This window comes from Clupea harengus, chromosome 5 (genome assembly GCF_900700415.2).
Source record: "Clupea harengus chromosome 5, Ch_v2.0.2, whole genome shotgun sequence".
Lineage (NCBI taxonomy): Eukaryota > Metazoa > Chordata > Actinopteri > Clupeiformes > Clupeidae > Clupea > Clupea harengus.
Window position 1 is genome coordinate 28,602,640 of NC_045156.1, and position 26,380 is coordinate 28,629,019.

At 45.8% G+C, this 26,380-nt stretch overlaps 2 protein-coding genes across 2 annotated transcripts in view; both read right to left on the reverse strand.

Moving 5' to 3' along the window:
- The window catches only part of tex264a (testis expressed 264, ER-phagy receptor a), a 72,773-nt gene extending 52,412 nt beyond the window's left edge, over nucleotides 1–20,361 (reverse strand). Inside the window, exons 1-2 of the mRNA XM_012833118.3 lie at nucleotides 19,262–20,361; nucleotides 5,876–6,097 (exon numbers count right to left, since the gene is read on the reverse strand). Of these exons, the coding sequence (XP_012688572.2) occupies nucleotides 5,876–6,097; nucleotides 19,262–19,519 (480 nt within the window). The 5' untranslated portion in view covers nucleotides 19,520–20,361. The remainder of the gene's footprint in view (nucleotides 1–5,875; nucleotides 6,098–19,261) is intronic.
- Nucleotides 20,362–20,803: 442 nt separating this feature from the next.
- Nucleotides 20,804–26,380, reverse strand: part of fancd2 (FA complementation group D2) — a 25,093-nt gene continuing 19,516 nt past the window's right edge. Inside the window, exons 37-44 of the mRNA XM_031568441.2 lie at nucleotides 25,818–25,911; nucleotides 25,401–25,472; nucleotides 24,041–24,079; nucleotides 23,645–23,719; nucleotides 22,778–22,852; nucleotides 22,377–22,523; nucleotides 22,184–22,279; nucleotides 20,804–21,334 (exon numbers count right to left, since the gene is read on the reverse strand). Coding sequence (XP_031424301.1) covers nucleotides 21,254–21,334; nucleotides 22,184–22,279; nucleotides 22,377–22,523; nucleotides 22,778–22,852; nucleotides 23,645–23,719; nucleotides 24,041–24,079; nucleotides 25,401–25,472; nucleotides 25,818–25,911 — 679 coding nt within the window. The 3' untranslated portion in view covers nucleotides 20,804–21,253. The remainder of the gene's footprint in view (nucleotides 21,335–22,183; nucleotides 22,280–22,376; nucleotides 22,524–22,777; nucleotides 22,853–23,644; nucleotides 23,720–24,040; nucleotides 24,080–25,400; nucleotides 25,473–25,817; nucleotides 25,912–26,380) is intronic.

Here is a 26,380-nt window from a genome sequence, read left to right on the forward strand (position 1 = left end):
ACAGCTCCCTAGACAATGGGAGAGAACAATAGACGCTGAATAAAACATTACCATCTAAGAGCTGAAGAAAATCAAATTCCAGCCTGGTAAGGGTGTCTACACAAGAAAAGAGGGGGTGGTGTGGAAAGGGAGAGTGTGAAAGAAAGAGGGAGAGAGGAGAGGGTACATAAGAGAATTGGTTGATGTGCGTGGTGGCCTACTCCCAAATAACTCAAGCCCATCTTAGCAGTCTGACTGGCTGACCCAAACCTACAACCAACAAGACAGATGGGATTTAATGCCAGAGGATCCTAAGTGACTCACGGCTTGACTTCTCTATGGAGCAGCTGCTTTGAAAAAGCAGAGGTCCTTGTATTCTATGGGAGGTACTAATCCCATCTCACACCCAAGTGACGTTGACGCTACCCATACTCTGAGCGACAGACAAAACAACACCATTTCCATGTTCAATCCCTCTTCACCTTCCTTTGACATCCAGAGTGTTGCATATGCACCGTTCTTTTGAAGTAAACACAAACTAATACGCCTAACATTTTCCACTTCTTTTAGCGAGGCGTGGTTAAGTGGATTGAAGGAAAAGCCCTGGCATCTTTTCGCTGGTTAATGCCATCTGAAGGTGAGTTCCTCATCGGGGAGTGATCCCCTGAGGTGGGCACCCCATCCCCAGGCTCCGCTACGCAGAGATGGGTGCATTAGAGGGGAGATTTGGGGGAGACCTGGCTAAATCCCCTTTTAATATAGCCAGCCTCGACTTTTCTTTATCCTTTCATTTTTCTCCTCTCGTCTTCACAGGGTGGTGTCGCTGGAGCTTGCCCAATCCCCGTGGGCCCGCTGCCTGCCCAGTACTTACCCACGTGCACGTGGACGTGAATCTCTGCCTCTCTCCCTACCCGCACGCCCACCCAGCTCCCCAAATCCCCAGCATGTCACCCACACCACATGGCATACACACCAGCCACAAACTCAACAGTGTCTGCCAAAGAGCACAACAGGCACGCATAACTACGCACACATACACTCTCACTCTGTACCTCACATACAAACCCACAAACACAGACAATTAAAAAATCACACCACATACACATCTACACACACACACACACACACACACACACACACACACACACACACACACACACACACACACACACACACAGGGCCTTCCTGGGTTCTGGAGGTCTGGTGTCCCTGTGGCGTGCTCTGATGTGGAGCTGAAGCTCCCTGTGAGGTGTGGGTTTGGGGTGTTTATGAGACCCATGCAGGGAGGCAGACCTGCAGCGGCGGGGGAGGTTGATGAGCTGCCCTGGGCACATTAACAAGGATGGAGAGATACTGATGAGATGAAGTGTGTGAGTGGAAGTGTGAGTGGGTGGGTGTGAATACGTCGGAAGGAGATGGGGGGGCGGGGGGGGGGGGGGGAGTGAGGGAGGCAGATGGGTGTCGGCGGCCCATTTAACCCTCTGCACATGCCGCCTCAAGATGCCCACACTCATTGCCAAGACACGTGGCCAGCTTTCCACGCCACGCACATACGAGCACGTATACATTCACGTATACATTCACACCCTCTCTCTTAAACCCCCCTCTTGCTCTAAAACACTTCCTCTGGATCTAATGTCTTTGTGCCCTCTCTCCCCACCCTCTCACTATCTCTTTTTAATCCTCCTTTCTTCTTCACGCCTCCCACAGTCTCATTCTCTACCTTTGTCTTTCACTCCACACCATGTCTTTTCTTACTCTTTTTCCTCTGTCTCTCTTATAAGAGCGCAATCTCTGCACCTGCAAGCCCAGAGATAGTGGAGTTGATTAGCACTGGTATATAAATGCAGCCTAACCTTTAATAATGGCTAATTCTCTTGTCAATGTGGCTGCTGTGGCTGGGCCAGCTGGCTCACTAATCCACAACTCTCTCTCTCTCTCTCTCTCTCTCTCTCTCTCTCTCTCTCTCTCTCTCTCTCTCTCTCTCTCTCTCTCTCTCTCTCTCTCTCTCTCTCTCTCTCTCTCTCTCTCTCTCTCTCTCTCTCTCTCTCTCTCTCTCTCTCTCTCTCTCTCTCTCTCTCTCTCTCTCCTGCAGCACACTGTGGAGGGCCTCTGCAGCCCACAGCAAAGATTAGCCGTCTCTTGGTAGCGCTGTGTTAATTACCCTGCTCTTCTGATTTCATTGGAATAACTTGATGGTGCAGTAGCGTTAAAAGTGCAGGCGGAAAAGGCGGCAGGCGGATGGATGATGAGTGGATGAATGAAGAGTGGATGAAGAGGGGATGAAGAGGGGATGAAGAGTGGATGAATGAAGAGTGGATGAATGAAGAGTGAATGAAGAGTGGAAGATGAGTGGATGAATTAAGAGTGGATGAATGAAGAGTGGATGAAGAGGGGATGAAGAGTGGATGAATGAAGAGTGGAGGGAAGAAGAGTGGATGGAAGAAGAGGGGATGAATGAAGAGTGGATGAATGAAGAGTGGAAGGATGAAGAGTGGAAGGATGAAGAGTGGATGAATGAAGAGTGGAAGGATGAAGAGTGGATGAATGAAGAGTGGAAGGATGAAGAGTGGAAGGATGAAGAGTGGATGAATGAAGAGTGGATGAATGAAGAGTGGATGGATGAAGAGTGGATGGATGAAGAGTGGATGAAAGAAGAGTGGATGGAAGAAGAGTGGATGAAGAGTGGATGAATGAAGAGTGGATGAAGAGTGGATGAATGAAGAGTGGAAGGATGACGAGTGGATGGATGACGAGTGGATGGAAGAAGAGTGGATGAATGAAGAGTGGATGAATGAAGAGTGGATGAAGAGTGGATGGAAGAAGAGTGGATGAATGAAGAGTGGATGAATGAAGAGTGAATGAAGAGGGGATGGATGAAGAGTGAATGAATGAAGAGTGGATGGAAGAAGAGTGGAAGGATGAAGAGTGGATGAATGAAGAGTGTGTGCTGCCCTTCGCAGTGCTGCCCAGCCTCAGACCCACTGACCCCTGATGCACTCCTCCGGGCCCCAGACTCCAGTGCTCCTGCGCTGCCTAATGAATCATCCAGCGGACAGGCCTTCACCGCCGCAGCCTCCCCTGCTCCACCCTCCATAATTCATCAGCTCCACGGGAACCCTCAGACACGTCTCTGACCACCCCATGCCCAACGCTTTCTCTCTCTCTCTCTCTCTCTCTCTCTCTCTCTCTCTCTATCACTCATCACCTCCATTTCGTTTTCTCGCTCTCATTTTCTTCCCTGTCCATCTCCCCCCCCCTCTGATTTGGCCTGTCCATCTCCCCCCCCCCCCCCCCCCCTCTGAATCGGCCTGTCCATGTCTTCCCCCCCCCCCCCTCTCTCTTTCGGTTAGTCCAGTCTCTCCCACCCACACTGACTGTACACATGTACCTAGTTTTGTGCCTCATCTGTCATTAAGTCTGATCCACCTTTACTAGGTCAGCAGAGCTGTTGCAGTCTTTCTAATGAGCTGTGGAAGGGTCCTGGGTCAGTGTGACAGGCCTTGGCGTCACGTGACGGGGAGAGAGAGAGAGAGAGAGAGAGAGAGAGAGAGAGAGAGAGAGAGAGAGAGAGAGAGAGAGAGAAGGTGGGACTGCTGGAGATGCATCGCTCTTTCACAGTACTTACATCACCTGACTGCTGGACAGCAGGGGAATTGTTATGTCATAAAATAACAACAATACTTGATGTCATTTTCTGTGTGTGTGTCTGCGTCTGTGTGTGTGTGTGTGTGTGTGTGTGTGTGTGTTTTTGTGTCAGTGTTTGTGTACACACACACACACACAGGGGAATAGAACTGTCCAAAAACGGTCTGATTTCAGCTCTACTGCTAATTGTGTCCTCTGCATAGTGACCGACAAAAAGAAAAGGCCAGATAAAAGTGCAAAACAAAATGGAAGATGGCGGAGAGCGGAGGGCACTACCACCCTCAGTGTCTACAGCTGATGCCGTCACGCCGAATGGTTGCCATGTTGGCTAGGCAGCAGGGAAGCAGGCATGGAGGCTACTGGGCAGGCAGGCAGGCAGGCTCGTGAATCTCTCTGCCTGTCTCTCCATTATTAGATCTCTTAATCTCTGTCTTTATTTATCTCTTGCTTTTTCCCTCTCTCTTTCTCTCACTCCCTCGTTCTCTCTCTCTCATTCTCTCTCATTCCCAGGCTGTTCCCCGACAGATGGAGGACCCCATACCTCAGAGAGACCCATTGCCAGCACCTGTGTACTGATGGCACGGCACTCCTCTCCTCTCCTCTCCTCTCCTCTCCTCTCCTCTCCTCCCTCACTTCTCAGCACTTACACACGGCTGGGTCTCCAGCAGAGAGGCGCCAGAAGGACGAGTAAACAACCACTCCACTGCACCCCCGCATCTCTCTCTCTCTCTTTCCCTCTGCCAGACATGGACAACTCTCCACCTGGGGGGAGACCTTCTCAAATCCATGTTTATCCAAAGCACAGATCCTTCTGGTTGGGGGTTCCTGGGTAGAGTGTTGTTGATGTGGCCTCTCTGAGTGCTCAAGACACCGCCTCACAGAGTGTGTGAGGGGGAAAGAAGAAGCAGTCGCTCTTACTGAAGCGAGGGAATCACCTCCGCCACCAGCAGTTGCAGCATGTAAGCATGCTACAGTGAAACCAGTTTGGAAGATATTTTTCCTAAAAACCATGACTGGCCTGTTCTTTTCATCATAATCATCAAAGTATTAAGCAAAGTTTTAAACAAACAGAAAGTTCAATGCTTTACCCTGCTTTCAGTTACATTCTATGTAAATACCACTCCCCTGCTACAGCTATGATTACAGTAGCCAACCCAGGCGTTGGAGTTAGCCTGACGGACCTCTGGATTATTTTATGCCATGTACGTTGTCTCAGTCTTAGACATACTAAGAAGACTCTCAATCTTCTGTTCCTCTGCATGCTTTGTTCATTGTGCAAGCACACAATAATAGTTTGGATAAAGCTAAAAGAGCAATGCATTTCAGAACTGAAATTTCACAAGCCAACACTACACGTTCCCTGCCTTCAGTGGGACGTGAGAGGAAGTTGCACCCGATGCGTTCTGACCTCATCAGGTCCACTCAGCTAGTCCACCCTGAGGCTCTCTCCTTCAGACGAGCAGCCCGGCACCTTCCGGCCCTCACCTGTCTCATTACGCATGCAGGATGATGGCCAGCAATGAATGCAAGAGCGTAAATGTCACAGGGAAATGTCAATAGCTTCCCAGAGCCCAAGGATATAGAGCTCAGAGCTGGAAGATGGCACACAAGCGTACTCATTTACAGAATTCATCCATTGTTAATATCTGTGATTAGACGGGTCCAACCGGTGATGAATTAAACAACACAAACAGGGCTAGGCTTGGCAATGACGTAGGGGCTTAACGGGCCACAAGCCATGAAAAAACACAATGGATATCCCTGTAATTATAATCAGCTCCTAATACTAGGAGAGCTCAATTGTTAAGGGTCAGGCCAGACGCAGCTTGAGTGTAAATGTGCAATGCAACAAGACACATTCTGGTATGGAACTGTGGCAAAAGTCACTATCTAAAACCCGACCGTATGGTTGTTGAACTGGCTTGGAATGTTTAAAAAAAAACTCTTAGGCCAACACTTCCCATGACCGTCTTTAGACGTATACTGTAATATTGTATTTTTTAAATGTGTTTCACTATTAAATATGTTTTTTTCTTTAACACACCCTTGAGGGAAAAATACAAGTATTTTGCAAGTAAGGATATTGTAGGATTGAAGACATTTCAACATAGCAGGAAAAAAAGTGATGAGAAGAGATGGATGAGGAATAACCCACTGATTTCTACACCTGAAATAACTCACTCCAGCGCTAACCTCCAGATGATGCATGGCAACAATGCCTGGATAGTTGATGTAACATCATGCTCACCTCAATGTAGTATGCCAGTTGAGGGTAGACTCTGTAGGATGCTATGTAAGGGGATATGGGGCTTCTGTTGGGAAAGGTGGTGGTGACGGCGTGGTCCACCTCTGGGAAGGACATCAGACTGAAGCCATATTTCTCATACTCCTTCAGGAGATCCTCGTCTGGTTTCTCATCTCCCTCACTCAGAATGCTGCCCACTGCATAACGACACTTGTCTTCAGGCACCTGAGAGAGAGAGAGAGAGAGAGAGAGAGAGAGAGAGAGAGAGAGAGAGAGAGAGAGAGAGAGAGAAAGAGAGAGAGAGAGAGGGATGGTGAAAGACAAGATGGATGTCATTAGTAAAACCTCAGCACAACGATTTCGGATGATGGAAAATCCTGAAATGCATTGCAGACCCACTTCAGGGTTTGTTTTCTGTGAGTCCTTGCAAGCAATTACTGACCCCCAAAAAACTACAGCCTACGAATTGTGAATTGAAGACGTACTTTTAAATTGTCATTAAATCATTTCAAAACCATGCCCTACAGACAAACATATAAAATGTTTAAGTGCCTTTAACGACATTATTTAAAAAGCACATTAAAACTACACCCTGTTATTAAACCCCCTATAACTAGCCTGCCACAGTGGCAGCTAATGGAGTTCAGATCCAGGAGAGATGAATTGTGGGAGCTGCTGTGGTAGGCGTTTTCTCGCTCTATGGTGTGTGTGTGTGACCAACTCCTTCTGTGGGGCGGCTGGCAGCGTAACCATGGTGCAGATGGCGCAGGGCACTGCTCACGGCCTCTCCGGCCTCCGACTCCCCATCACCACGCCACCGGTACCTCTCTCATCTGTCTCTCGACTCCACCGGCTGCTTGCTCACCATCCTCATTGGCCCAAATGCCCACGCCAACTCTCCTTGTTCCCACTGCTGTTTTTGTTTGTTTGTTTATTTTTCTACTCTGACACATTTTCCCCAAAACACGCGTCTAAATGTATTGATGGTGCAGCGCGCACCTCCACGTGTGTGTGCTGGCGGCAGTTAGTCAGGAAAGCCAGGTCTGAAAGAGGGGAGAGCCAGGTCTGAAAGACTCCCCACCAGAAGCACTGAGTACAGTGGGAGGCCTGTCAACAATAACAGTGAAAAGTGAAAAGTGAAAAGATGCCTGCATCCATGCAAGTCTTCAGCTGGTGCATCAACTGGTTCTATAAGGACCGGATTCATACTCATGCGTTCCATATTGAAAAACAATGTTCTTTCCTTCATCCGTAAGGTCTAAAGCCCATGGAAGTAGGTACAAGTCTCCTCTTAGAGTGAAGGGAGAGGTAAGAGTCGAGTGACTCTGTGGACGCCCCTGGGACATTTAAAAATCCCTGTTTTTGTCACACGTTTGTTCCTGTTGTGTGCCAGGCGGGCCAGGTGAGTAATGATGACTGACACTCTCCACACCGCGGCACCAGGCAATCTGTTGGACACGGCAGCAGCGGCACCGGCACTACTCGGAACCGTCTGCTCGTCACACTGGAACCTGCAGGCACAGTGACTCAGAGCTCAGCCCACAGAGCACCACCCCCCCCGCCCCCCCCCCGGTGTCTAGAGCACACAACGGACACTAGACGCACCACTTGGCCTCTATAAATTAGCCAATCGCAATAACCGCATCTACTATGGCTCCCAAACACAGTAGGCCATCAGTGACATTACGATGCTTTGCTCTGATAGGCCTGTCAGTGCATGGGCGGCAGAATTCATCGCTTGCACTTCAGCGTGTCTGCTCCACTCCCCCACAGACAAGGAACGAGTGTCACAGACAGTGTCAACAGACTTGCAGTATAATGGCCACTGCCTGTCAATACTGGGCTGCTGTGATAAGACCCAGCTAAATCAACATAAGTGAGCCAGGGAAGACAGCGGACCACCCACGGCCCGATCACACTTAATGGAATTCCCTTCCCTCACTTTCCCTCTCAATGTGTGTGTGTGTGTGTGTCTTGGTCTCTATCTCTTTCCTTCTCTCTCTCTCTGTTCTCCAGAGTATGTGACTAAAGGCTTGTTACCAAAGTCCCCAAGCCAACTAATGATCCCATTCAGTGGACTGGCCATCACTCACCACCCACACACACACACACATGCAGCCGGAGCGCAACACACCCGAGAGAGAGCACAATCTCTCCCGTCCGCCCTGCATCCACTACCCACGCTTTTGTCCAGAGCACCACATTTACTTGAGAGAGCATGACAACAGAGGGTCTGCGGGATCAAGCCTCTTATGTGGTCTCTCTCCGCTGGTCTTGAACAGACACAGTACATGCTTAACCACCCACTAAGGGTGGATGAAGAAAGCTACGGGCAGCCTGAGAGGACAGCAACTGGGCTGAGGTTGTGTATGCATGGAGTGGAGCTGGAGCAGCAACTGATGTGGAAGAACTGAAGCGCCTTCTTTCTTTCTCTCTCGCTCTCATCTCCCTTTCTCGCTCATCTCCCTTTCTTTTTCTCTCTCGATCTCATCTCCCTTTCTCTTTCTCTCTCGCTCTCATCTCCCTCTCTCTTTCTCTCTCTGGCTCTCATCTCCCTCTCTCTGGCTCTCTGCATAATTGGGCACAGGGTTGTCACTTTGGCCCATACAGCTGTGGCCGTGTTGGCCTCCATCAGATCTCCACCAAGCAAATCATTCGGCTTTTCTTTTCTTTTCTTTTGCCCCTTTGCACACAAATCGCTGCACACCCGATATATTATCCACTCACTCAAGACTCTACCTATCGCAAGAGAAGAAATGCCACAGACGGAAAAAAAAGGGATCATGTCATTTTTGGGCAGTTGAGTCGACAGAGCTTTCCTTTATCTTCCCCACACCATTTAATCTACCACCTCCCCTCCCCCCATCCTCCAACTGCATGTAAGCTCATTATTTTTCATATCTCACACAAGAGGAGGGACATGAAAGCACCCTCTGCCCACGGGACTCAAAAGATGGCCGACAGACACACCAAAACGCTGCTGTTCCATCTTCAGCTTGGTTTCCTCTGAGTAGGGCCTCCGGAGGCCTGTTGGGGAGAAAAGTAATTTTGAAACCAATTTCTCTGCTCGAAGGTGCGAGGGGCCCCTTTTCTTTTGACAGATGACGGCTCTCCGACAATAAAAGGGTAGGCCTGCTGAAGGAATTTCTCTATTAGCGGACGCGTAACGAGGATTTACTCGCCTCATCTTCTCCTGCTAGCTCTCCCTGCAGGCACTTGGCTTCTGGGAATACTTGATATTCTCAATATCATCCCAGCTCAAGATCAGTCATCAGTAATGCACAAGGGGGAGTGTTTGAGGAAGGAGGGTGAACCTCTCTGCACCAGAGTCTCCAGAGGGGGCCCCAATCTGCATCATTATTGGGCAGGTAAGAGATGCAGGCTGGAAAACCAGCTCATGAAAAATGTAACAGGCAACCCAGAAAGCCCCTGTCAGACGTAGCCGGTTTCCTTCAAAATCAACAAACACAGATGTCCCAAGATATCGGCAGACCGGGATTGTTTATCTCATGTTAATAATACAACAAGGGTGGGTAGGTTGACAGACATTTTGGGTTGTTCCTGCCTCCTACCATCTTTGATGATGAGGGATCTGACAGGAGGTTAACAGTTTCTCTTCTTAGTTCAGGGGCGAAATGATGTCCGTGTCGGGGCCACTACAGAGGGAAAAACCTCATCTCGCGTCTCTCCTTGGGGCTCCTGGCTGTGGGAGGGGTCAGAGGTCGTGCCCCATAAAGGCCTTCCAATCAGTGGGACAGGAGAGCCTCCATCAAGCATGACCAGGTCGTGGTCAGAGTTGTCCCAGTGTGAGTGATTGTTTGTCTGGGCTTTTCAAAGCATTCAAAATGATGGGAGGACCTTGCCACTCACTCCCTGGGGTTGGGCAGGGACAATGTCCTCGGGTCCTCATGCAATGAAGCACCATTTGCAGCGTGGAATTGATCCAACACACTAAAGAGTTAAACTACATGCTTTATGCACCGTGGAATGTTCAGAAAATATTAACAGTGATCTCAAATGTGTGTGTGTGTGTGTGTACTGGAAAAAACTTCAAACCCTCTGGAGTGGTTGTCTGTTGTCTGTGTGTCTATTATTGAATTTCTATGATTTTATGTCACTTGGTGAAATTTGGGAATGATGGAACTCTGATACTTGGCTTGAGTACATGCGAGTGCACATAACGTCAATAAAACACACACATCTATTTATTAGTTGCCTCAGTAAATTATTATTTTCATTTGACAACCCTGTTAAATTAAGCATTTTTCAATTTCTCTCTCCCCCCCCAGTCCTGATGAGCACAGTGTGCTCTGATTGGTCAGCTAGGTGGGCAATAAGGATTGTGCTACGGGATTACGTCATCTTGTAACAAAGAAAAAGGGCTAGAATTCCAACAAGGCGTTTCAGGCAACTGAGGAAAAAGTGGTTTCTGATGGGGCTACTCCTTCCGGCGTGTTCTTGGGCTTTGTAACCCCCTCTGTGCCATTTCCGTGTACAAAAAGCTATACAGTAGAACAGACTATTGGGAAGGGAGAAACCAGAGAAGCATAAGAGGTCCTCTTTAAAGGTGTTGATGTGACCCAGGTAGTGCTCCAAAGAACTGTACATGTGACACTGCCTCCTCCCAACAAAACAAACTGAACTATGGTAAGGTGTAACAAGAGCTTACACATTAGGTAAGTGATTACAAAACCACCCAAATCACCTGTAGCCAAAACACTTATGTAAGCTCTTGTTCAGTACATCTTGATGCGTTACCTCCTGTACTCTATTTGTATTGTTATCCATTTCTTTTTTAGAGTTCCAAGTCAAGAATCGTTTTCTTGATATTGTGTAAATATAAAATCACGACCAGCCCTGAGCCTGTCTGCTTGCAGCTGAGGGATGCCAACTTGACAGTGGCCAGGAGCCAGTTCAAAGAAACTACGTTGGCTTTTGAAGAGAAACACAAAGTTGTCTGTCTGGTCCTGACACCACAGAGATGGGAGACCGAACCAACTGTCAGATATTGTTGTTGTCAAACCCTTGGACTGCAAGTCATTAGCCCCCTATGGGCAGACAACATGGTACACAGATTCACACGCGGGCTGAAATTGAGACTAATCGTGCATCACTCTGGAGGGACGGCATGCTCTCAATTGAACCGCACCGCATCCAAGCTGAAGTAATGAGGCAGGAAATGAAGAATACAAATAGCTGTAGTCGGGACAAGAACATGAACATAGAAAAAGAAAAAGTTCACACATCAAACATGAGTGTTTTGCTCGTTTATTCTATGCGTTGTTTCATTTCACCAGGCGACGTCCCTTAAGACGAATGATCTCTTGTTTTCATACGTGAGTCCCAGCTGAGATGACATTTCCCTGACAGGAAAGACCCAGGACACGACTGTGATTTCAACTTGTGAGAGCACCACATTTTCCTTCATATAGTGTGTGTGTCTGACAGAGGCAGAGGTCATTCAGTAGTTAGGATGACATGTTTGGATCACAAATGGGCTCCAATTTGGAGTGTAAGGCCCAGCACTTGTCTGATTGCAATCTACGTTCCATGAGAGGGAAGAAAAGGTCAGGCACCCCCCCCCCCCCCCCCCCCCCCCCCCCCCCCCCCCCCCCCCCCCCACCCCACCCCACCAGCTCTTTAGGAGTGTCTACCCACCACAGGGACACCAATAATGCTTCCAGGGAAAAAAAGTGAAATTGCTTGTTCTTCCACATAGCATTGGAGGAAATGGAGGCATCCACAGGTAATTGGATGTGTGCGAATTGCAAGAGACAAGTGCTGGTTAGGGGCTCAAACCAGCAGGGGCTTCAGGACCTATTTTCACAGCAAAAAGAAAAAGAAGCTCGGACTGAGTTAGAATGTGGTTCATAGATGTCAACCCTAAAATGATTGCCTGTTGCAAAATGTCTTATGTTTGGTACATTGCATGTACTTCTTCCGCACACACAACTGCTACTGCCAACTGTCATGAACACACAGAGGCAATATCTCCAGCAGCTGTCACCTCTGTCTCAAATTTCGCAAGACAGGTAGCGGAAAAAATAAAGAAAAATAGGTGAAAATCACAGGTGTTTCAGAAAGTCTCATCACCCCCAGGATCATCCTGTTCACTCCCTGCAAGAGAGATGTGATGATGGAGGCTTTGAGCGAAACCTCTGTTGTTGACACAATCACACAGGGCACAGTGCCTCTATCTGTCCCTGGCCATGAGACGCCAACAAACTACAGACACCCACAGACTTACTTACTCATGGAAATGTCAGTCTTGAGAGCGGTGCTGATGAAGAAACACTAATCACAGTTCCCCCTTATATTGGTCTGGCACTGTAACTATTCGGAGTGGTTGAGTAGAGAAGCAATGCTAATACACTCATACAGCTTAGAGAGACATTGTCTACCATCTGTCACCCAGCAGAAGACATGGTCCACTAACATCACTGCTTGTACACTGTCCCTAGCATCATTTTGTATCACGTACCACACTACACAGTATCAAATACAAAATCATACGGCATTCCCATACAAAACTAGAGCACGCATGAGGGGCACAGGAAAATATCCAATGAAATATTTCCATTATTTTTCCACATCACTCAAGATGGAACACTCAGGCCATTTCCCCAGCTCTATGCCACAACACAGCCCCCTTCGGAGGACTTCAGGGAGTCTCTGGGGGGTTTGTGTGGGAGAGCAATTTGCGTCTGTTTGGTGGTGGAATTGACTTGTTCTCCTCTCAATACAGACTACAGAGCATCTTTGTCCATACCCCCACCTATTCATCCCGCCCGCCCGCCCTTTAAGATCAGGAAGAGCAAGCGCTCCTTTCATGTTCCCCCCCCTAGCACCCAGCGGCCTGGCTGCAAGCAAGATGCTAATAAATTGGGCCGGGAGTGTTGAGCACCCACCGCTCTGATGGGAGATTCCTCCTGATGAATCGGAACGTCACCAGACTCTCAAAGTGATGCAGGCAGCTGCCAATTTGCACTTCTTCAGGAAACAAAGCCCCACGCTACTTGCACTTCTTCAGGAAACAAAGGCCCCACGCTACTTGCATGTGAGCTGAGATGTGGCGGCAAGGCGATGGGATGACATTCATTTTCACCTCTCTGCGATGAGTGGACTGAGGAGTGTCAAGAATGCACCAGCAGGATTCAAATCGGACTAAATATGTCAGAAAACAATAACACAACAACAACCTATAACAGGGCCTCTTATGGATAGTACTGTGATCATACTGCAATACTGCGTATGACTTTGGAAAGTCCCTCACTGGCCCAGGTTAGCAGAGGTCAAAGCTGTGACCTAACCCATCCAACTCATCTATTTGGTGACCGCTACCCTTCAGAAAGCTAATACTTAAATCCAAGATTAAAAAAGATTTGAAGACATTGTTAAGAGTTTCACTCCAAATAGACAGTCATCCCTCACCACCCACATCTCTGCTGAGCCTTCCCAGTGCACTCTCCTGTGAGGAAGAGGAGGAGGATGAGGAGGAGACAGACAGGATCATTTTGCTGGTGTATCAAACCTTTCTGCTCCCCTGGCCAGCAGGACCAGACTCTGTTGCGAAGGCTGACCTTCTGAAACGGTCCGTGTCAACACCCCTGGGTTTGGATGGTAATGAGCTAAGAGCATTATGCCAATTAAAATGGCACAGACAGACAGAGAAAGGAGAGGAGAAGAGAAAGGAAGAGAGAGAGAGAGAGAGAGAGGAAGACATGGAGGGCTCAGGCATCTCCGTCTGTGAGAATGAGGCCTGCTGCTAATTGGATGTCTGGGAGGCTGTGCTCTCTGAGCACGGAGCTGAGGTTGTCAGTCAGAGAGGCGCATCACAACACAGCTCCAAACACCAAGACGTGCTAGCGCAACACAAACACACAAGACGTGCTAGCGCAACACAAACATACAAGACGTGCTAGCGCAACACAAACACACAAGACGTGCTAGCGCAACACAAACACACAACACACAAGACGTGCTAGCGCAACACAAACATAAAACACACAAGACGTGCTAGCGCAACACAAACACCAAGACGTGCTAGCGCAACACAAACATAAAACACACAAGACGTGCTAGCGCAACACAAACACACAAGACGTGCTAGCGCAACACAAACACACAAGACGTGCTAGCGCAACACAAACACAAACACACAAAAAAGGAGAGAGAGGTGTAGAAACAAGGGCATTTTCCTAATTTCCATAAATGTTCATATTTAGCACTAAAGACATAATATCTATAAGACCTAATAAGACCTGCTAATAGGGGTAGCCAAAGATTTTTTTCTTTTTTTCCATTCTGCTACTCTTTCTTCTCCTCCTTATTCCACTCCATCCATCACCTGTGTAAACAAATTTCACAGAAGTTCTGAAAGCCCAGTCCCTAAATGTGTGCTTATTTGAGCATCGGATTGGTTTAAAGGCCGAGCTTCACTAAAAACAGAAAAAAAAAGAAAAAGTAAATGACTGGCTTAAAGAACATTTAAAAATGTACTAGGTTCCATGTGAATGAACTATTTCAAATGTCTATGCAAAGTGTTTTGGCAGTTACGGTATCCGAGGGAAAAGACCACTGAGCAATGGGGAGAGAACAGACAGGGAGCATTCTCATATCTACAGAACTCACACTGACCCCTTTTTGATATGGTATTACTGCCACCTAGTGGTGCATACAAGTCACCGTTATTCCACTCACCCAAGGTGTAGCCTATTACACTGAAGCAGCTCTGTTGAAGTGACAGTGACAATCAGGTAATGTCACAACTGATACACCACCCGCGGCAGACGAGTACGAGTACTAATACTCCTACAGACTCGTTTCTCCATATTCTTGTCCTTGACCCTTTCTCTCACACAAGTAACAGAAAGGGGGAAAGAATGAATGCCAACAAAGACATGATGGAATGACATGAAAAACAGACGTTAAAAAAGCGAGTGACAAATTAGGTTTCAAACCAGAAAAACAAAATGATCATTTCAGACCTACTGACCAACACTTTACTTGCACCACACTACACAAATGACAAAACCATTTCACTAAGCCCAAACCAGGTCAACATGCTATAGTCATCAAGAATGCATGGTTCTCATTGGCTGATGTTAAAACAGAGAGAGCCAGGGCTGGAGGACACCGAGTCTCCTTCCTGCACACGTGTCTGACAGACAGAGCCTCTCCTCGGGGGAAAGCATCAGATAGGAGCACCTCTCCCTGCTGTTGTGCTTCCTCCCGTCTGTTTTTATCTCACCAGTTTGAGAGACGATGGGAGAAACATAACACATGTATGAAACCACTGCGTCTGTCAAAACACACCAAGGTAACCTTCAGCCTAACTCAAGCAGTGCCTCTACCTTCAGAACAGATACAAATACATTCAATGACATTACATCTCTCCAGAAAGAACTCCAAATTCCAGAATTGTAAACAACAAGGTGTTACACGAGGTGCTGAGAACTGGATTCAACGAGGGGGGGGGGACACGACGACACACCTGACAAAAGTGGCCAGCAGAGCCCTGTGCGCTTGGCTGTGCGCCACGCCACGGCTGGAGGAACCCTCGCCTCAGCGCTCCTCCGATCTGGGTCACTGTGTCATCTGCTGCCCAGGGTTTTGGCCACTCACCAACCTGGATTAGCACCGCAACTGTCACGGTCACGCTGTGGTCACACCTCAACTCTTCCTGCCCTGCTTCATCCAGACCACACAGGCACACATATGGCAGCTCAAATGGCCCAGAAGGGACGAGTGGAGAGGAAGAAAACCAGAAGAAAACAAGAGCGACAGGGGAGTAGAGGGAGGGATAGAGCAAAGGACAGAGAGAGCTACAGAAACAAACCAAGAATAAGACTTGGATGATGAGAGAGAGAAAACAGTGCATTCACACTGTAAAATATATGCTCTATTTTATTGAGAGAGGGAGAGAGAGTGCGTGTGTGTGTGTGTGTGTGTGTGTGTGTGTGTGTGTGTGTGTGTGTGTGTGACAATTGCTGTCCTCATGTCCATGAAATGCTGCACCTTCTGCTTTATGTTGTTTGTTCACGTGACAAATTCATAAATAATTGACCATTGTGGTGTACAATTGTATTAATCTAATGCAGGTCATTGCACACATACATAATACAATTTAAATTATGATTTTAAATAGGGCTGTCAAGTGATGAACAATATGTATCTAATTAATCACATGCTTTGTGATTAAGTCATCTAAATGAATCGCATCAACGAGAAGCATTTAAAAATATGTCAGATTTGCCACTAATGTTAAGTGACAAAGTAAAAACTCCTTTGCAGTTTGATGTTCACCATACATTAATGGCAAATAACAAGGAACTTTATTTAATTGAAGAACACGTTTTCTTTAATCCTGATTAACCCATCTCATAGTTTATCTAAACTTAGTGAGCTAACTAACTTAGGTTACGTCCGGCTACATACACCCAAAGAACTGATCAAATCTGGCTACCTTGCAGAAAAACCCCACGCCTTACAACTTTGCTTTACCTTGGTCAAATGCAATGTTTTTTTTTTTTGATACAGTATAGTCGAATAACATTTTGTTCTTACAGCTATAGTTAGAAATATTTAACAAATGACCTTCGGGAATTTCCATAGGTTTTTGCATAAGTATTAAGTATAAGTATCTCAAACTCAAAAACGAGGTGAGGTATACAAACTCCAAGATGAGGCTTTAGACCTAACATCCAACTACCAATACCTCCCAAAACACTTATGCTAGCTCCACATCAAAAGCGCACAGAGGACAAACACAAACTATTACTGCAACCCAGACTGGCGCAGACAATATCCATCTAATATGGCCACTGCAGAGCGGTGTACAGTGGCATATAGGGTCAGGGGCATCATAGAGTGTTATTAATTTGCATTAATTGTAATATTGAATGTGTTATTTTTCTATAATTAATTAATTCATTCATTCATTGAAATGAATGTGTTATTAAACCCTAAGTTTGAATACAATACAGTGCAATGAAACCTCAGACAAACACAAGGGTCAACCTTGTACATCAATATTGCTGTAAAGTCAAAAATTTTATATTTCTTATATATCTCATCTTTTATCCGAAACCGGCTTACAAGTGTGGTACGATTACAAGAGAATAGCAAGGAAAAAAAAACATTGAAAGCAAAGTGCTGTGCAAATCACCCTAGAGTTTCCCAAGACTTCAGTGCCCGATAGGGACGGAAGAAAAGGGTTTATAGACAGACAGATTTGAGTGCACACCTTGAGGGACGCTGAGGCAGGTACATTTGTATGGATGTCATTTTTTGGATCTACATTTCAGGAGTAAGAAAGAGTTGCTGGGGGCAGAAAGAAGGAAGGTCATGAAGGGGCCGATTCCTTGAGCAAGTGCACCGGGCGCTACATCAGCATGTTATCCCAAGATAAGCGATCAGGTGAGCCCAGCAACCTCCAGTGTCTCCTGTACTCAGAGTTCCTTCCAGCATATATCTATATTGTTAGTGAACTTGGAAAGCTGTTTTTACAGCACAGTTATCAAAGGTTTCTAAAGCTTTTCTAGTTTACTGATAGAACAAGGTAAATCTGAACTTCTCATACAGCTCTATTCAAAACGCGAGATCATAACTGGAAACGTTATGCGTCAAAGAGTCAAAAGGAATGCCACACAATGCAACAAATCAACTTCTGTAACCATGAGGGGACTGGACGCACACACTGGCAGACTATACACAGGCAGCACAAAGCTAGTTTTGTCCCTCAGTAAGCAATTATAAGAAGCTATGTGTGCAATGGTGCAACAGTAGACTCACCTTGGTAATATAGGCCAGCACAATGAGTGAAGTGGGCCAATGTGGTAGCAGGACATGGAACAACAACAGTCAAGTTAACAATAATGTTTAACGGCCTTGTATCTGTGATATTTGGGTTGCATCATCTTTGATTTGTAGTGTGTCCTATACATGTGCGTTATAGCTTACTAACATGTGCGTTATATAGTGTGTCCTGTGCGTTATATAGTGTGTCCTATACATGTGCATTATAGCTTACTAACATTTCAGGGTTTGGAACTTTTCAATGTACCATGTCTAACTTGGCCCTCAACGGGGCATTCTCTGCCGTGCGCTAAAGTAAGGTCCTTTAGATATACACTGTTACTCTAGTTTTCATCCTCTGCCGGGCGCTAAAGTAAGGTCCTTTAGATATACACTGTTACTCTAGTTTTCATCCTCTGCCGGGCGCTAAAGTAAGGTCCTTTAGATATACACTGTTACTCTAGTTTTCATCCTCTGCCGGGCGCTAAAGTAAGGTCCTTTAGCCATACACTGTTACTTTAGGTTTCCTGTCCCCTTTAAAAAGCTTGTCGAGACCGTCATGGGTAAATGATACACTCATTAATGAACCGATGCAAAACAGCAGTTGAAGCACACTCGGCCATTGAGCTAGGCTCTCTTCCCTCTGGCTCTCCTCTACAGAAGTGCCTGACTGTGCCTGACTGTGCCCAACAGGCTGGGGCCGTGTTGAAACAGATGGCGTGCTTCACTGAAGTGAAGACAGGCACATGAGTGGGAACCTCATTCTCATTCACAGCCTACCCCTTTGTGGTCCCTCCTGTTATAGTCACCTTCAACTAAAAGTCAGTCAGTCCAGGTTTGAGTACGGTATATTGATAAAAGATTATGGCCAATCCTAGGTCTTCTTCATCATCATCAGCAGGCCTACCATTTCGGGCCCAGCCCTATCTGCTATGACATCACAGTACACAAACACCTTCAACCATCAGCTCCTGTGGGTTGGGCTTGTTGACCAAACAAAATATTCCTCATGTCATGTGACACAGTTATGAGGAAACTGTAAACCCAGGAATAATAATAATAAAAATAACTTCCAGCTGATAACCTATTTACCTGCATTTGTTTAGTTTTTCCAGAAGCTGCCTGATCAGTTATCTTTATATCCTAAAGCAAATCCCAACTCAGATGGGCCAACCTCATGTAAGGGCTTGACCACACCATGAAAACACTCTAAAAACTGTACCTTACATTAGGCTGTTGGAATTACAGCTCTACAGAAGCCGTAGAGTAGATATATTTCAACCACACAGCCCTTTATGGTTTAACTCACAAGCATGGGCAGACCTACGACTTTGTCAGTGCCAGATGACGTTTAGGGCACACATGAGTCAATCCACCCACTCTCTGCCAGTGTACACACAAGGAAAAAAGTTATTCCAAGCACCTACGTACAACGTGGCATGGCTTGGATGTCCCTTTTCTGCCACGTTGAAGGATCACAATATCCAGAATCATGTTAAGCCAACTGTAACGGAAGGGCAACTCATTCAAACCAGCAAGAGTTGGTCGGTAATACGATCCTTAAAAACTAAGAGAATCTCAATTTTCTCTCACCTGTTTTGGATCATCGTAATACACTCCGATGCAGGACAGCTTTGGCCCAATGCTGCAAGCTTCAGTGAAACTTGCTCCACAGTCTTTATAAGGTCCCTCTTTGAATTTGTATGCTATTGTAATCTTTTTAATAGGCGGAGAACCTGTCCGAATAACAATCTCGCTGAGCAGACCCGAGTACAGTACAAACAAGACGATGGTGACAATCAAACTTAGAACTAGAAAAAGAATCAACGCTAAAATGATAAAGTCTGACATGATGCGACAATGTCACGTTAAAGCTGGGAGTTCAAACTGCTGTCTAGGCGATGTCCCTGGCATACAATGCGAATAAGTTAACAGTGCCAGCTGAAGGTTGGCTAGCAAATGTTCAGTTTGGCCGAAGATGTGTTCGTTTTCGAAAGAGCGAACGGCGACAGCGCAACACACTGACTGAAAATGTCTGATTCCTGAAATGACGTGAAGTGGGCACGGACATTTACATGCCACTTGGAGAAATAAGGTCTAGATTCGAACCTCCGTAACAGCACACTATTCCTTACGTTACCACTTCCCGAACGGCTCATTTCCCTAAACACAGAAACACTACAAGCCGTGCTTCCTGGTTATACCATGTCGTCCCATTTCAAAGGGGTGGATTTACGATGTTTTGTAGTCTTTCATAGATTTTAGACGCCAAAAACATACAAGATTAATAAAACTAAAAATAAGATTAAACTCGCACACTCATCTAATACTTATACACAATGTATACAATATTTACTACATAGTTTGCTGTTTCTTGCTGTAAATACGCCACCAGCTCGAACGTGGTATTTACCGAGGGTTCAAGGCACTTTAACACCAGACAGGAAAATGCAGCAGTGTTTGAAAAGTAAACATTCGTAATTAAAGTGTAAACTATAGCCCCAGCTCCACCCACTGCATAATTAAAAAAAAAAAAATGCTTAAAAAGTGGGCAAGGAGCTGAAGAAGGGGGCGTAAACTCCTGTGAAGGAGGAGTCTCAATCAGCAAATGAAAACGAGACTCACAAGGCAGGTACTGGGGGACGTGGGACACCTAGAGAAGTCACAAACGGTCGATTCTACGTCAGCATCGGTATTGCCAGGTTCAGAATGATTTTTAACAATAGATGGCGTGTTGAGAAATAAAATAAAAAAATGCAGCTTTTTTTTACAAAAACGGTAATTTTGTCAATATGAACACCAGCACTTAACTGTTTCATAACCGTCATATCTTTTAGTTTACAAGAAACAAGAAACTCTTGTTAACTACATATCATAAATATTTCACTACACACACATACTTGATGGTATTAGCCCTAGCAGAAATCCTGTTGCAATAGTGTACTACTACATCTACTACTGCTAATAATAATAATAATAATAATAATAAAAAAATCAATAGCATAATCAACTCTTATGTCAATGTACTAAAACAGAATCTAAATGACAAAAATATGTATATATGATAGTAAATGTAGTGTGCTGGCTGTGCATTCCATCATGAAATGTTAAATAAATCTTCAATGGACCTAGAGAAAACGAAATGTACCATTTATCGAACATACCATTTGATTATGAAAACAGTGAATATCAATACGGGAAGACATATTCATAACAATAAGTTTACATAAAGTTGCATCTTCCATTTAGACTTGCTGAATATATATGTTAAGTCTGAGTTTTGTCCTCTGAACATACAGATTGTATCAACAAATGCAGAAATTATTATTATTATCCTTTAGTTATCCCATATCACCCATTTGGTAACTTCATTAACTACAGTCAGCTTAGTGCTTTGTGCTTAGTAAGATATTGGACATTTTGACATAGTAACTGTAACTACCTCAACATCTAGGCAAACGGGAAGACCACAGTGATATGTTTGCACAAAAGGATGCATTGCATAACGGAACATGTATGTGCAATGGGAATGAGTGCATTAACAGCAATGTACATGTAGTGATGAAAAGATGTTTTTTCTTTTTCTTAATCAGAGTCATCCGTTACTTCCTCCTCTTCTTCTTCCCCCCTGTTGTGGTCATTCTTCCTGTCGTCAGAGTCGCTTTCCTGAGCCACACAACAGAAGCAAGGTTATAGGACATAACTAATGCAAAGAGCGCCTCCAGGCAGCTGATAATACTGTTTCTTGTCTGATGATAAGCTAGTAACAAAGGCAACCAAGACATATCTTATTGGACAAGCTAAAAATAGCCCCAGGTCTACAAGATGGACTCTCTGCCAAGTGTTTGCTGTTTGCTGCATAAGATACGAGCATGTCCAGCTATATTCCAAATGTATTTCATGATTCATCAGGATCCACAGAGCAACGGTCTACATTTACATTTAGTCATTTAGTCATTTAGCAGACGCTTTTGTCCAAAGCGACGTACAAGGGAGAGAACAGTCAAGCTAAGAGCAATAAAAAGCATGGTGTAACAATAAATACTACTTTACATGAGAATTAGAAAACAACGACCTAGAAACAAGGAAAAAGAAGTGCAGGAATGTAACTGCTGAAGTGCAAGTTAAGCGCTGGTCAGGTGCCAGTTAGGAAGGGAGGTCCTCTCTGAAGAGTTGGGTCTTCAAAAGCTTCTTGAAGGTAGAGAGAGGGACGCCCCTGCTCTGGTAGTACTAGGCAGTTCGTTCCACCAACGTGGAACTACAAATGAGAATAGTCCGGTCTACTCAGTTAAGACCTACAAACTGCCTTTCCCGGGGCTAGATCTCCCTTTATGTCTTAAGTTTATACCTCTCAGGGACCACACCAGCCAAATGTGCCCCTTCCTTGCACACGTGTGATTGGGTAGTTTGTTGACCCGGCGTCTTTTAAGTCAGCTAGCAGTTAAGCAAACAACCTCAGCGTTCCTTACACAAGTCACACATATAATGGGAGAAAATGATGAAGAAAACAAACACCTCATCTCCAGACTGCTCCTGCTGTTGCGGCTCATCCTCTTCGTCTTCCTCTGCCTCACTGTCCTGTGTTGACCTCTGGGACAGAATCTCCTCTCCCTGCAAAAACAAACATGACCATCCTGAGTGACAACACTGGGCGGGCGGGCTTAGGGCCATGGGGACCACCTTTGACCTTCAGGTCCACCTCTTTTACCTTCAGGTCGCGGTTCTTGAGGTTGCCCAGCCAGAAAGCCTCCTGGCAGTTGTTGAGCGTCAGCATGGCTTTGACCCGGTACACAAACTGCTCCAGGCCTTTCTTCAGCGCTGGAACATGGTTGGTGAGGCCCGTGTCCTGTCGGATCTGTCAGTGAAACACAACAAGCCTGTTTGTGAGCCTGACTCGAGGAAAAATAATTGCTAATTAGTGAACATCGCAAAATGTTTTGAAGATATGCAGTTCATGAACTGGAAGTGGACTAGGAGGAGGGAATGTGCACAATTCTTTTTCTGTGCCAAGCATGTCTCACATTCCTTCTTGACAAACGACTAATGAAACTGAAGCGATCGGCAGCAGAAGTGTGAACCCCGTGACTCCCAGGAAAGAGAGGAGGGTACCTTTGAGTGGCCGCACATGTGGTGCAGCTGCCTGGTGCTCAGCTGGAAGGTCTTCAGCAAACTCTGTACATCCTCCTGAAGACAACACAGAACAACACACACAGAACAACACACACAGACACAGAACAACACAGACACAGAACAACACACACAGACACAGAACAACACACACACACACACAAAACAACACAGACACAGAACAACACAGACACAAAAGACAACACACACACAAGACAACACAGACACAGAACAACACAGACACACAAGACAACACACACACAAGACAACACAGACACAGAACAACACACACACACAAGACAACACACACACAAGACAACACACACACAAGACAACACACACACAAGACAACACACACACAAGACAACACACACAGAACAACACACACACAGAACAACACACACACACAAGAAAACACACACAAGACAACACACACACAAGACAACACACACAAAACAACACAAGACAACACACACACAGAACAACACAGACACAGAACAACACAGACACAGAACAACACAGACACAGAACAACACAGACACAAAACAACACACACACACAAGACAACACAGACACAAAACAACACAGACACAAAACAACACACACAATACAACACAGACACAAGACAACACACACAAGACAACACACACAAGACAACACACACAAGACAACACAGACGGTTGAATGAACTGCTTAGGAATGCAGAATGCAAACAGCAAAAACAAGGCTCATGGTCATGTATGAACACTTGATTCATTACCATCCCTTAACACAATATCACTCACATCATTGAGGTTTACTGCACTGGTCTCTATACCAATACATCAAGTAACACCTTAAACCTTATACCTTGTGCTTTTTGAAGCTGAAATCAAGCAGTGGCATCCCCAACTTCAGGAAAGACTCCAGGAAGAGGCGCCCATACTGCAGTAGGGGAGAAGAAACAAGTCCTATCAGCATGAATCTACATGGGATGAAGCTGGGAAAAGATTTTAATGGCAGTAAAATCTCAGGCAGCATTGTAAAAGATCTTCAATGAATTATCAATGTCTGATCAGTCATGAGTGTCCCTCTTAGTCCATTGCACTGTTGCACTGTTATGTTTGTTTGTATTGTATTGTATTGTATTGTATTGTGTTGTATATTTTGTGTAAGCACACTGAGAGTCACTTTACCAAGTCAAATTCCTTGTTTGTGCTAACTTACTTGGCCAATAAAACCTGATTCTGATTCTGATTCTCTTACCTTCAGGCACGCCGTGAGCACCGGCCTGCTGTCAAACACCTGCAAAAAACACAAAGCCAAAGTTAGATGCCTATTCCACTCCAGTCAGGAGAACCAGCATCACAGCTTACTGTCAGATACTACATGAGTCCTTTAGAATGCAGCCACACACACGCACACACACAGACACACACACACGCACACACACAGACACACACACGCACGCACACGGTTTTGTAATACCGTGATTAGACATATTCAAAACTTGTCCCAAGACTTTAGTTCTCTGGACTAGTCTAGTCAGTGGTTTTGCTGCATATGAAGACCATGAACTATATATAATTAAATGAAATGTAATGTGCCATTTCTGAAAATAGTCTTGGACAAAGAGTGAAAGTAAGAAGGGAAAATGAGAGACTGGGATTAGAGGTTGAGACACCTGTCCCAACCCAAACAGACTGGGATTAGAGGTTAAGACACCTGTCCCAACCCAAACAGACTGGGATTAGAGGTTGAGACACCTGTCCCAACCCAAACAGACTGGGATTAGAGGGTTGATACACCTGTCCCAACCCAAACAGACTGGGATTAGAGGTTAAGACACCTGTCCCAACCCAAACAGACTGGGATTAGAGGTTGAGACACCTGTCCCAACCCAAACAGACTGGGATGAGAGGTTAAGACACCTGTCCCAACCCTAACAGGAGCCAACTGCTCTGTTGGACTTCATTATCAGTTCTCAAATATTTGTCTGGCTTGAGAATTCTAACTCTCTCTAAATCTTTTTTTAGGTTATCGTTTTTCAGTTTTCATTTAGAGGTCACTTGGCATTGATAAGATTCAGGTTGTGTACTGAAACTGAAAACCCTGGCCGCAGTGAGGTGAATGAAACTTTAGTGGGTTTTGCCTATGCCAAAATGTAGTTGGGCTCAATGCAAGCTCTACCTGCAATGGGACCAAGGACAAATCTATCTGTCACCGTCATGGGATTTGTATTTGGTTAAACCCATCACGTCGCATCTTGGCAGAATGTCTGTGTCTATACTCTCTGACAGTCTGCAGTCCGAGCAGCACCTGCAGAGTTGGGTTTCTGCAGGTACCGATGAGCCCGTTAGAAGGGTTGAAACAAGCACATGTCTCTGTACCTTGACCAAGTTGATCAGGAGCCCTTTAGAAGGGTTGAAACAAGCACATGTCTCTGTACCTTGACCAAGTTGATCAGGAGCCCTTTAGGAGGGTTTAAACAAGCACATGTCTCTGTACCTTGACCAAGTTGATCAGGAGCCCTTTAGAAGGGTTGAAACAAGCACATGTCTCTGTACCTTGACCAAGTTGATCAGGAGCCCTTTAGAAGGGTTGAAACAAGCACGTGTCTCTGTACCTTGACCAAGTTGATCAGGACGTGGAAGTCTCTCACAGCAAGGTTCCACGTCAGCAACTTCTCACTCTGGACCTGGAAATGAACAACAGCACTCAACTTTAAACAACACTGAACAACACTGAACAACACTGAACAACACTGAACAACACTGTACCTTCATGCAGTAACTCCTGGACCACCTTTTAAAGAGCAATGACAGCACACCCAATGTAGGTAAAAACGTAGAGCGAGATTGTGTTGACCCACTCTGTGAGGTACACAGTGGTTCCTTTTAATGTGCTCCAAAAGCACACACACACACACACACACAGACACCCACAGACACACACAGACACCCACAGACACACACAGACACATACAGACACACACACACACACACACACAGACACACACACACACACACACACACACACACACCTCTGTGTCATCACGCTGCTTGCCAGGGGGGATCCTGCGTACGGCCTTCTCCAGCTCGGCCATCATGGTCCTGTAGAACACCAGAAAGGTCTGCCTAGAGACAGAGGAGCAGGAAGAGATGTTGAGCATCACATCACATCTAGGACTGGCACCACACATTCAAAAACCCTGATCACATGCCCTCTCAAATCAATAAATCACTTCCAGTCAGCTGGTCCAGACACATGAGTGCACATGAGTCCAAGCAGTGTTTGTCGGCTCTATACAACTTAATTTGTTCTATCGGAAAAACACAAGTCTAGGACATAATATGTTCTGCCAACGCGACACAATGATGGCAGACACAGATGTTCTATGTGCAGAGAGAATGTTAAAACAGCAGTACACTCCTTACCTGTTGAGAGTGGGCCATGATCTGGAGCAGGCGTCTTTGACACTCCTTACCTGTTGAGAGTGGGCCATGATCTGGAGCAGTACACTCCTTACCTGTTGAGAGTGGGCCATGATCTGGAGCAGTACACTCCTTACCTGTTGAGAGTGGGCCATGATCTGGAGCAGCACAC